This window comes from Embiotoca jacksoni, unplaced genomic scaffold, assembly GCF_022577435.1.
Source record: "Embiotoca jacksoni isolate LCO1_2020_lvr unplaced genomic scaffold, fEmbJac1.0.p SCAF_21, whole genome shotgun sequence".
In the NCBI taxonomy this organism is placed as follows: Eukaryota; Metazoa; Chordata; class Actinopteri; family Embiotocidae; genus Embiotoca; species Embiotoca jacksoni.
The window spans coordinates 8,020,170-8,032,681 of record NW_027185352.1 but is presented as its reverse complement, the minus strand read 5'-3'; the positions used below and the strand labels follow the sequence as shown (position 1 = coordinate 8,032,681).

The following is a 12,512-nucleotide window of genomic DNA, read 5'->3' as shown; positions in this document are numbered from 1 at the left end:
AGAGGGAGGGATGTACCAACACGTTGCTTTGATTCTGGTCCCTCATGTCCTCGTCCTCTCTCTTTCCCCTCCTCCCTGTCTCTCTCCGTGGCTGTCCGCCCGCAGAGGACTCTTCCGTGGGGAACGTTCTCCAGTCTCAGGCTGATGAGTCCCACGGAGAGCGACGACGGCCCCATAATGTGGGTCAGGCCAGGGGAGCAGATGATACCTGTAGCTGATATACCAAAGTCTCCTTTCAAAAGAAAACGGTGAGTCGGCTGCAATTGGTGCACGAGAGTTCACGACACATAAATACACTCACAAATGAGACAGATTTTAGCCTCTCTGAATGTTGTTTGTACTGATTACAAGTGCTGTGTGTGCGTGTGTGTGTGGGCGTGTACCTGTTTTTGCCAGCTTGCCACGCTGCCTGTGAGGACCGATTATCAAAGTAAAAAAAAATAAAAGATGGACACACACACTCGCCAATTTGAAGCGGCAGCCGCGTTAGCAGCATGAAGCTTTGTTGTAGCCGAGCAGCGGCGGACGAGGCAATTACCCGCTCACTGTTTGTGTCACAGCGTCACTGTTGTTCACACGCAGGCTCGGACACACAAACACACGATCTCGGTGAGCGAGACCATGAGGGTGACTGTGTGTGTGTGTGTGTGTGTGTGTGTGTGTGTGTGTGTGTGTGTGTGTGGGAGGGGGGTGTTGCGAACGGTATGCGGCTCACCAGCTCAGATGAGATCATCGTTACATCAGACGCTACTTCACACGGCAGCCATTCAAACAAACACGGGACAATGCACACCACACACATTCCTCGCTTGCTTCACTGATTTGTCTCTGGTGATTCGTAGTCACAGCGCTTGTGATGGTTTTTAATGGTAGTTGATTTATTTTTTTTTTGAGCTGAAGAGATTTAGTATATCGATGTATTTATTCTTTATCGATTAATGCAATTTTTACAGGCAAAAATATAAATAATTTCCTAATTTCTGTTTTGTTTTTATGTCACCATAAATTTAATATCTGTTTTTTTGACTGTCGTTAGATAAAAAACAAAAACGTTTGAACACCTCGCCTCGGTCTTCATAAAGTTGAGATGGTCCTTTTTCATACTTTTTTTTTTCTAATATTTTAGAAAAACAACTTCAATGAAATAATTGACAGATAAGTTTATAAAATAAGTTTATTTGTAGCTGTCGTTTAATTTTCTTTCAGTCCCTCGCGGGAACTTTACTGTGCCAGATCTTTTTCTTTTTGATGGTGGAAAAGAGGAAGTGAGAAAGGAAACATGTCTGCACCTCAGCATGTTGCATACATGTCCATGTGTTGCTCTGGTCGGTGGAGGGTTTCTAGGCAGCGCTTGTGAAGGAAGTGTGTGTGTGTGTGTGTGTGTGTGTGTGTGTGTGTGTGCGTGTGCGTGTGCGTGTGCGTCTGGCTGTCAGAAACACTTGTGTAACAGCTGAGGCCGAGCGACTCTGTTCTCAGAGATGCAGATGGACGGAGAGACAAAAGGATGTTTCGGGTGTTACTGCCTTTTCTTTTCTGCTCTCGTCCCATCACTCGATGATTATTAATGATATCTACGTGCCGAGCTGTACTTTTCTTATAATTTCCTCCTTTTGTCTCCTACGTCCCTGCCCTCTTGTCTTTCACCTCCTTTCTCCTCCAGACTGTTCTTTCTTTTATTTCCTCCGCTCTGCCTCTTTTGTCTCGTCTCTGTCCTCGTCCTCCCGCTACCTCTTAATATCTGCCCCGTCTGTGTCTCCTCCGTCCTCCCGACCTCTCCTTCCCGCTTTAAGTTGATTTATTGTCGCGTTGCAACGCTGTTGTTTTTTCGGCAGCGTGTGTGTCGAAGAAAGCACAAATATGAAAAATGTCACAGCAGTGCGAGTGCTGCTGTTTACGTCTCTCCGTCCGTATAAAAAGAAAGACATAATAAAACAACAACAACGGCGTGTTGGCAAGAGCTACATTGAAAGAGAAGAGGACGTGATCTTGTTTGAGTTTGCAGCTTGACAGCAACAACTGTTTTGAAGGGAAGGAAGGCTGCTTCGACATCTCTTCACAGCATCACTTCTTCCTTTATTTTTTTTATTTTTTTTTTCCCATCGGTGGTTTCGGGGGAAAGGTCAAGCTGTTGTGCATTTTCTGACAGCGCTGAGCCTCTCAGTCTGAGAATTCAGCATGATTATAGTGGTCAGACGATGAAAATAAAAAACCAACGTGGAGCGCCGCGCTTCCAGGGATTTACAATAATTGCATAGTAACGTCAGCGGGCCGCGGCCGGCACCGGTCCACGGCAGGAAAGAGGCTCCGTGAAGAACGCGACGCTCCTCTGCAGACGTATATTGTACCGCGAATGACTGCCGAGGTGAGCTGACGGGGAGAGCCGGGTGCTGACGTCCGGCTCCGCTCCGCTCGACACATTTTTTTGGGGCTTCAGTGTTTTTTCAGTGCGTTTTTACTTGTGTTGTTGCACAGCTTGTGACCATTCTGTAGCAGTTAGTGTAACTCTGTCCAGTTACACACACGGCTCACGTACAGCCAAGTTTGAAACGGAGCGTACCGTTATAACATTTGCAGCTGTCATTTGAAAAGGAAAGTTTCTGCATTGGGCTGACCGTCGGTGTAACTGGGATCTCCCCCTCCGGCCTTGCAGCGAAAACAATATCGCGTTTATGTTATTGAGCTAATTTATGAGCGCCTGTTTCTTTTTCAGTTCAGTGTGAGAATATCTGCTGCGTTTTGCAGGCATTTGATGCTCGCGCTGGTTTTTCCCTGTCCTCTGATCTCGGTGTTTGATGAAGGGCGTAGCTCGACCTCTGCTGCACCGACACAGGTGAAGGGAGACTGTCCACTCGTTAATTAACCGCGTTGGACAGGTTAAAAAATTTAAAAAAATAAAAAGATATTGCGAAATGGTTCGGTAACTTTATGTGTTTCATTTGCCATCATTACATCTGGGTGACGAGTAAAGTCTGTGTGTGGCAAAACACTGAGGTTACGGGGAGCTGGAATAATTCTGAAATACAGAAAGTGATTCGAGCTTTGTTATTGTGAATATTTGCAGCGCTGTCGGGGGCAAACTTGAATGGATGTTCGTGTGCAGGGCGGTGAGCAGTATGTCCCACAGAGAAGCTAATGAGGACGCTTTGGACGGGTACGGACGGTGGCGGTGTTTTCTAACGGGGGGTCTCCTCGTCGTCTGTTGTGCTCTGTTGAGATTTTCCTGTGAAGTACTATTATCAGAGCGTAGTGTCACAATCACCGTGGTAATTCACAGATGCTCCAAACGCGTAAAGCAAAATTGTCCGTGAATGTCATTGGACACATTTTGTGGGAGGCCCGTGTATCTGTGCTTTAGTTGAGTGTGTTGTAGCTTTAAAGATGCACATGAGCAGGATCTGTCCTCAGGAAAGGTGTTTCCCTCCGGCTCCCCTTTTACTGCCTTTATCCCTCGACGCCCCTCCTCTCTGCCTCTTTATCCTCTGGTCCTCCTCCATCATCCCCCCCTTCGCCCCTCATCTTCTCCTCCCTTCTCCTCCCTTCCCATTTTATCTGGCCATGAATGCACCAGAAGCTCTCCTGACAATTTGGTGCATAGACTCGCTGTACATGCTGACACATACATGGCGCCAGAACAACCGGGACCTCGCATACGGCGGATGTTTAAAGCGTCGTAGTCGATGGTCGACTTGAAATATCTCCCTCGGTGTGCACGTTTAGCACTCCTCCCTTTACACTCTCCGCTTTCACTGTTTCACTTACCAGCTTTTCTGGTTTTACATTTATTACTGTCAGCCTGCAGTCAGCTCAGAAACACTGAGCTCTCTGTCTGTCTGTCTGTCTGTCTGTGTGTGTGTGTCTGTCTGTGTGTGTGTCTGTCTGTCTGTGTGTGTGTGTGTGTGTGTGTGTGTGTGTGTGTGTGTTTTCATCTCCCTCTCCACAGTCTGTACTATTTCCCTCTGTTTCTTTCTTCCTCTTCCACCAGCTCATGCCTCTCTCCTCTTATCGCTGAATGAATGAACGCACAATTCAGCTTTGAGCGCGGGTATCCTCGCTGCTATTCTCTCTCTCTGTGTGTGTGCGCGGGCACGTGCGCGTCTGCGTTACGCTCTCGAAGGAATCTCTCTCCGACTCTGTGCGTTTGTGTTTATACTGTCGTTTGAATCTGACTGCAGCTCCAGCGTGAGTCACTGATCCAGTGGTGAACTGACTGCAGTGCTTCTATTGTTTGGCAGCGCAGCTCATTTTTATGTATTTTTCTTTTTTTCCCCAGCTATTCAGTCTGTATGCACGAAGCCAAGTGTTTTTATAATATGTGTAAATACTCTGGCGTCGCTGCTGGTTTGCTATAAAATGCAACCTTTTTCCTTTCTTCTTTTTTTTTGGCCACCAAACACACAAGACGACGTTCCTGGTTTCAAATTTGTCATTCTCATATTTGACTGTGGGAGAAAGGCCCAGCAGCGATCATGAAAATATCAATTATTTGCAACAACTCCGGTCAGGTATTACTCTGAAGCGAGAAAAAGTCCAGACATGATTTTGACATGCAGATAATGAATTTGGTTTTATAGTTAGTCAATTAATCGATTAATCAATCTGCAAACAATAATTAGCAAATATTGCGCGAATTGATTCACTTGAAATCGAGATAAGAATCAGGGGATAAATCAATAGTCATGTTCATTTTTGGTTGCTTCATTGTGGTTAAATAAAATACGCAGATGTTTCAGAACATCCGCGCTGATGCACGTTTTCTCCTCCGCATCAAAAACCCCTCTTGACATCCTGTCTGCTTCTGATGTCACAGAGGATTTCATCAACAGGAAAGTCGACAGAGATAAAAAAACAACAAAAAAAAACAACAGCGGCGGCGGCAAAAGTCTGTCTCGTGTTCTGATTTAGCAGACGGGAAACAAAGAGACTGGGAGAGCGAGCGTCCCACTCGCCTACCGTCCTCCTCGTCTTTATTTAGAACGGCGGCCAAATGAGAGCCGTGTGGGCGCCCGTGTGTTTTTTCCACTTTTCACACTCCGCCGTCGTCTCTCAGCTCCACCAATGAGGTGAAGAACCTGCTGCAGTCGCTGCCCAGAACCAGCGAGCCCAGGGAGATGCTGTTTGAGGACCGGACCCGGGCCCACGCCGACCACATCGGACAGGGTTTCGAGCGTCAGACCACGGCGGCCGTCGGAGTGCTGAAGGCCGTGTGCGCCGCTGAAAGGTGGGCGGCGGGCGGACACGCACACCTGTGGCTGTCAGACCGTTTGGCTGTTTGTCTAGGAGGGACACACACACACACACACACACACACGCTCAGTGTTTACACAGCTTACACACTGACAGATATTATATAATCCCTCTCTCTCTCTCTTTCCACCTCCCCTCCCTCCTTTGTTTTCAGCTCACAGCCTTCTCGTGTAACCAAAGATGTTGTGTGTTTCCACGCCGGTGATTTCTCGCATGTAGTTCAGAGGCTGCAGTTGGACCTATACGAACCCCCACTGTCTCAGGTGTTACATTACACACACACACACACACACACACAGAAGGCACGGCAGTACACACTTCTCACTCATTATATGAATCCCAGTAAAGTCGCCTTTATAATCCCAAATTAGATACAGAACTTTCCCTTCAGTGTTACATTAATCTGACATTAGCGTCAATCTGATGTTGGATGCTGCCACCTGGTGGACACGATTCAATGTCCGCAAGTTCGAGGACTTGTCTGGAGCAAAGACAGGACAATTGTTTGTTGTTTTGAATTTACGATCCAACAAGTTGTACACAAACTCAATTATTCTTTGTTTTGTTTATTCATTGTCACCAGTATCACTGGTGCTTTCCAGGGAATCCTGGATACAAAGACTATTAAGAATCAATAAGACTGTAAACATCAGAGTCGATACAGTGCCGATGTCCAGATTGCTGTTTTCCATTTTGAAAGCCTGTAGACGAGTTTGTTTCAGTTTCTCAGAAAACCGAAGGCGGCTTTTGAATGCAGGATATTTGACTGCAGAGATTGTTGTATGTTCCCGTCTCTTCACAAATCAAGGGAAGCAGCTCACACTCGGCTCTCTCTCACCTTTAATGCTTCCAGTATAAGATGGGTCGCACTTCTTTATTTACACAGAGACTCGGCTCTTCTTGTGCAGACGGTAAAAAGCGCAAACCGCCCTGCAGGAGATGATCAGAGGGAACTTCAGACTTCTGTCTTACAAAGTCAAAATGTCAAGTGACATCAGAGCTTTTAGGGAAGGATTCAGGGTGTGTGTGTGTATATATATATATATATATATATATATATATATATATATATATATATATATATATATATATATATATATATATATATATATATATATATATACACACACACACTTTCTTAATGAAACCTTTAAATCCTTCTCGTGGTGACGCTACAGCAGTCAATCAGTTTTTATTATAGACGTCCCTGTCAGAAGACGCGTTGGACTGCACCTCTTCATTCCCTCCATCTGAAGCCTGTCCTCTTGTCTCCGTAGTGTGTCCAGTGGGTGGACGACGCCAAACTCAACCAGCTGCGGCGCGAGGGCATCCGCTACGCTCGCATCCGCCTCTGCCACGACGACATCTACTTCATCCCCCGCAACGTGGTCCACCAGTTCAAGACCGTGTCGGCCGTCTGCAGCCTGGCGTGGCACGTCCGCCTACAGCAGTACCACCGCGGAGAGGAAGAGGAGGCAGAGGAGGTGAAAGAAGAAGAAGAAGAAGAAGAAGAAGAGGAGGAGGAGGAAGAGGAGCTGGTTGACTTGAAAGAGACGGTGATTCTGGAGGAGAGGAGGAGAGACAAGAAGGATGAGAAGCGGATGAAGGAGGAGGAAGAGGAGGTGGACGTGGCAGAAAACAGGACGTTGCCGACTCACAAAAAGGAGAAACAACCTCAGCGTCCACCTCCGTCGCCTCGGCCGGCTCCGTCGGGGGACTCGGGCAGCGGCCGAGATAAAGAGGAGGCGACGGAGGGGGCGAAAGAAGAAAGAAGAGCCAAACAGCAGCATCCTCCACCTGCAAAGGTGAAGGCAGAACCTCCAGCTGCTCGTCCCTCGAAGAGCAAACCTTCATCTCTCACTCTGTCCCCGCCCGCCTCTCTTCCTCTTCATCAGGACACTAAACCCAAAGCATCGACAAAACCTCATCATCATCACCACCGCCGCCACCGTCACCACTCGGACGGCAGGACGACGCCCTTCGGTTCAACTTCCTCAGCCCCTCATTCAGCTTCCAGGTCGTCGCTTTCTCCTCCGTTTTCTAAGCCGCCGACGTCTTCGCCCGTTACTCCGCGTCCGTCTTCTACCTCGTCTTCCTCCGCTGCGCCGTCCTCCTCCCCGACTCGCCCCAAGCCCGCAGCGGACCCTCGCCCCGCCCGCCTCCCGCCTCCCGCCTCCCCCCTCCCGGTCCCATCCGCCCAAGAACAAAGACTCGCTCCACCCGAAGCCCGACGTCCTCTCGGACACGCGGACTCAGACGGAGGTCGGACCGCCTGCCGCGGACGTGCCGGCGCGCGTCTCCCCGGGCGACGCGTGGACGCGCGCGGCGGCCGACACGCGGACACAGACGCAAACACTCGCGGAGACGTGGACTCGCAGTTCGGACTCCAGGATGTCCGTGGACCTGCAGATGCATCCGCCGCCGCCGGACGCCGCGAGGCAAGGACTGTACATGCAGCAATACTCCCCGCAGCATCGCCCCCCTCCTCGCCTCCCTCAGATGCCTCCTCCCTCCTTCCCGCCTCTCCTCCCTCACCCCCACCTCCCTCACAGACCACCCGTCCTCCCCCCGAATCCCCTCGCCAACCCCCCGCTGTCGCAGCCTCCGAGTTTAAACCCGTTCCTCGGTCAGAAAGCAGCGCCGCACTCGGTTCACCTGAGCCAGCTGCACCTGCACCCGCCGGTCCTCCCCACGCAGTCTCCCCCGTACTTCCAGCCCCCCCTCATCGCCTCCCCGTCTCAGCCCAGCAGCGCCCCCCTCGCCGGCTCCCAGCCGCTCCCCGCCCCCACCTCTCTCACCCGCACCAGTTCGCCAAAGCCTTCTTCCCCCCGCAGCACCCCGGCTTCAGCCCTCCCCCCTTCCTCCCCCCTCAGTCTTTCCTCTCGCAGCCGCCCGCCTCGTACCCCCTCCCGCCGCAGTACCCGACCTCCGCGCCGGTGCAGCTCCAGCTCCCTCCGACGCAGTCTTTCCCTCGCCCCCCTCCCCCTCCTTCCTCCTCCTCGCCGCCTCCCCCTCTCCCTCCTCTTCCCCCTCCCCCTCAACCTTCACCCTCTGTCCTCTCTCCTCCCCCGAAGCATGAAGAGGAGCGGAGGCAGATTTTATAGGTTGTTATTTTGTTTTGGGGTTGTTTTGTTTTTTTGTTTTTTTTTGTACATAACGATGCTGTTTTTAAATGACTGTACATGTGCAAGGTTATATTTTGGTTGTGTCGTTGTAAAACAATGTAAAAAAAAAAGGAGATATCGAGGAGGACAGCGGTGTCGGTGTGGACACAGTATTGTTGTTTTTATTAGCAGAGTTGGACTTAATATATCCCAGACTTCTGGACTGAACTGGCTTAGATTGTACCGACGGCTTCGGCTGTGCACAAGTTCAAAAATATTTATGTCGTTTTAGGACCCGAGTCACTGAAGGGTGAACCGGGTTAACTCTGAAGAAGAGATTACTCGGGCTCCCCCGTCTGCCAAACTGCTGTCTGGTTTTAGTTTTTTGAAGTGAGCATCAGATTATCTTGTGAGCCAGTTGGATGTCGGAAGAAAATAGGAAAGTTTCTGCAGATTTGTGTCAGCTATTTATATAAAGAGGGGAAAAAAAGCGAGGGAGGGGGAGGGGGCTTTTTTTTTTATGAAACTTGCAGCTAATTCTTCCATTTTTGTGGCTTTTTTTCTAGTATGTTCTTCGTGCCCAAGACTGTTTCTAAAATAATTATGGATCACACAGTGATATTATACAGTACAGCGGTGTATTGATGTAATATTACTACGTTTCCTCTGCTGTATTGTATCGATACACCCTAATCAATACGGTTCGTTGCAGTACTTTCCCCTAATATTGTATTTTGAGCAATAATGCTCCGCAATAACCCGCTGAATATAAAACAGCATTTCCTCATCGTCGACATGGTGAGTATCAGTGTTTCCATTCAAATTACAGAGCGGTTCGTACCGAACATTAACGAGGAGGTGATTTTTCTAATTGGATTCAGTCTCCTATCGCTGAACAAGAATGTTATTGCGGTTGTTTCAGCGCCGTTGAACAAACTGGAAACTCCCCACGTCAATTACACGTCAGTGCGTTAAGCTGCAGCAGACAGACGGTAGCACTGCGTTCAATCGGGCCATTAAAAGAGTCACGATTTAAATTACTGAAGTTGTCTTGTGCCTGTTGCCGTGAGCACCAGTGGCAGAGCTCTTACTGTAGTTACGCTGTTTTTTTGTTGGTTTTTTTTTATTTTTTTTTATAAAGTGTCTTTTGAATGTGGACCAGGCTTCACTAATTTTGGAAACCAAGCTCTCGCTGGTCAGCCAAGGAAGAACCGGACCCGGGCCGGACCGGTGCGCAGACGGGCCTCAGGAAAACACGCGTAGGACGTTATGATGCCTGATTCATTGGTTTTACTCCCGAAATCTCAACCGGTCTGCAGAATAATATGAATAAATATGCAGCTACACTAACAGCTCACCATGAGTCAGATCTCACCGCATCTGGAGAGGAATAATAATAATTCAAAGAGCAATATCATGCCGATGCAGCAGGTCAAGACTTCTCAAATGTGACTCTTTCCAGCACTTTGTGATGAATATATTAACTACTGTATAAATACAATTGATATTATTGAAGAAACTTTAGGTCTGAGATCATGTCAGATTATTACAGAGGCGATTTCAGGTTCTTCCAAGACTTTTAACGCGTTCGGGCCTCAGTAGTTCTTCGATACGCTTTTACTCCGTATCGACGCGCTCTCGGGCTGCTCTGAAAAACAGATGGTACACTGCTGAGAGCTCATTCCCAAAGCACTATTTATCCGTTTACCTGAAGTCCAGTGTCTCTGCAGTGTGGAGCATCCTGTCTATAAAAATGTTTTATTTATCGACCAGGGACGGACGTTGACCTCCTGCGGTTTTCTTTTTTTTTTTTTTTTTTTTGAAAGTACAATAAATTATTGAGAGTCCGTTTTAGCATCAACTATGAAGGAGTATATGTCGAGTCAGGCTCTTGTGTCTCAGTGCATGTCCCACAGTTGGAACTTTGTTGTCGAGAGCAACGTTTGTTCATTAGTGTCTTGAGTTTACTGTCAATATTGGAGTGGAGCCCACTTTGCTAATGTAGCCCACAACATTTCCCCAGTGCCTGTCCTTAACTGTGAACTATGAAATGGTCCGGAGGCACACGGCGGAGGAGTTCTGTCCTTTCACTTGGGACTTGTGGGAGTCTCGGTTTTAAGCTCTCACTGGAAAATGAGAGCAAAGCCTTAAATCGGTCTCCGAAAGCCGCAGAAAACTCTTCAAATATCTGCGGTCTAAGTCGGGACGGTTCAGTGGAATGACGTCCTAAAAGCAGGGTTGTGTTTTGTCATGATTAGTTTTCACCGCGGGCCCGAAAACAAAATCTCAGAAAATTAAAGATAACGCTTTAGCTTTCTTTTCTTCTTCTTCTTCTTCTTCTTCTTCTTCTTCTTCTTCTTCTTCTTCTTCTATTCTTTTGTTTGGTCAATTTGCCTCCAAGGACTCCGTTTCAGAGACAGAACTCCTCTCCGTGTGTTTGTGGGGGAGAGCGAGGTGACGATTGAAGCACTTGATACCAGTTGTAAGGCGCTCTGCAGCTCTTTTTATGCGTTTTGGCTCTCAGAAACATGACAGGAACTTATATATATTTTTTTGTACAAATGTGACAAAAAGTGGTTGAAAACAAAAGTCTTCCGGGGCTTAGCATTGTTTTCACAGAGTTTATTTATCTCGATTTTTTTTTTTTCTTTTTTTTTTTTTCTATTTTGTTTCTGTTCTTTTTAACTGTCAGCACTGTAGTGTACATAAGACGTTTTGTAAAGAGGAAAAAAAACTTGTAGTGTGGTTTCTACTTTAAATATGAGCCGAGCTAATAAAAAAATGGTTCAATGTATGAAAAACGTCGGGATCAGAACTGATTTTCATTTGTGGTTTGAAACGTGGGGGGGGGGGGGGGGGGGGGGGGGGGAGTACATGCTGTAAAAAAAAAAAAAAAAAAATGCTGATGCGTTTTCTTTTATTCTGGTAACTTAAAATGCCTTAGGAGATCCTCATCAAACACTTTGTGCACATGGGAAATAGATTCAGATGCCCAAAAAAAACAACAACCGGGAAGGAGCAGGTGTTCCTTTTACAGGTGGCTCCCTGTTGTGTTCATATCCTGCCATCTGTTTCAGGCTGTTCCTCTGATCAACAGCAGGTGACGGTAAACGCACAAAGAAATGCAGCAGTGAAGACGGAAAGATGGGAAAACATGAAGGTAATGTTGGATTTTAGATACTTTAAAAAGTGACTTATAGAAAAAAAAGGAAAAAAAACCTCCATAGGCCCCCTTTAAACTGTGAACACAGCACGCGCGTATCTTCACTTTTTAAGACGCTCGTGATGAAAACATTTGCAAACATTGGGACTTTTAAGAGCCGTTTTTTTTTTTTTTGAACACCTGTTTTCACCTGCGAACCGGAAAAATCAAAAAACCATGGAGCTAAAAGACGAACCGTAAAGATCCAGATTAACTGGAGCGAGTCTCGGTCGTCGTTCACTGCGCGCGACCCTCTTTCGCGTCCAAGCAGGTCGCGCGATCGTTTGTTCGGATAAAAAAAAAAAAAAAAAAAATCGATTAATAGCAGCTTTGACGTGTGGGAAATGACATCACGTGACTCCACTACGACGCTTGAAATTGTCCCTCTGGTTTGTAAGTGCGGCCTGTGTGACGTCACTTACACCTGCCTGGGTTTTCTCTCTCTCTCTCTCTCTCTCGCCCACTCACTGCAGTCTGCAGCAATGAGCTCAGCAGTTTCAACAGGGCCAGATCTGAGCAGACAACACGCACGCACACACGCACGCACATCACAATGCAGTAGCCTCTGTAATTCAGGGCTGGTGCATGTCGGGTCAAATCTAACTCCGAGCAGGGTTGTTTGTTTGTTTTTTCCACCGGAGCTCAGCTGACCTCTGCAGCACGAACGAGGCAGGAAGTTTTGGAGGGAAAAACGTCACCGGCTGTACACAAAGTCTTTGAGCATCGATGGTCCTTTTATGAGCGCGATAGTAAAGTCTGTCAACAGCACTCGTCATCAGTTCGGCTTCACTCGTTTTAAAACACTGGTCAGTTGAGGCAGTTGGGTCCGTGGTTCCCAACCTAAGGCTCGGGGCCCCTTGCAAAAGGCTCACGAGATAAATGTAAAAAAAAAAAGAAAAAAGGATTAGATGAGTAATGAGTACAAAAGAAGAACGAAGTTTGGCCACGCAAATCTGTATTCA

The 12,512-nt window shown here is 47.6% G+C and overlaps 1 protein-coding gene across 2 annotated transcripts in view; it reads left to right on the top strand.

Moving 5' to 3' along the window:
• LOC138202578 (lysine-specific demethylase RSBN1L-like) overlaps positions 1 to 8,441 on the top strand; it is a 31,618-nt gene extending 23,177 nt beyond the window's left edge. For both annotated transcript variants that reach the window (XM_069156723.1, XM_069156722.1), the window contains 4 exons: positions 106 to 248; positions 5,048 to 5,218; positions 5,399 to 5,507; positions 6,522 to 8,441. In XM_069156723.1, the coding sequence (XP_069012824.1) occupies positions 106 to 248; positions 5,048 to 5,218; positions 5,399 to 5,507; positions 6,522 to 8,348 (2,250 nt within the window). In that variant the 3' untranslated portion in view covers positions 8,349 to 8,441. The remainder of the gene's footprint in view (positions 1 to 105; positions 249 to 5,047; positions 5,219 to 5,398; positions 5,508 to 6,521) is intronic.
• The last annotated feature ends 4,071 nt before the right edge of the window (positions 8,442 to 12,512 follow it).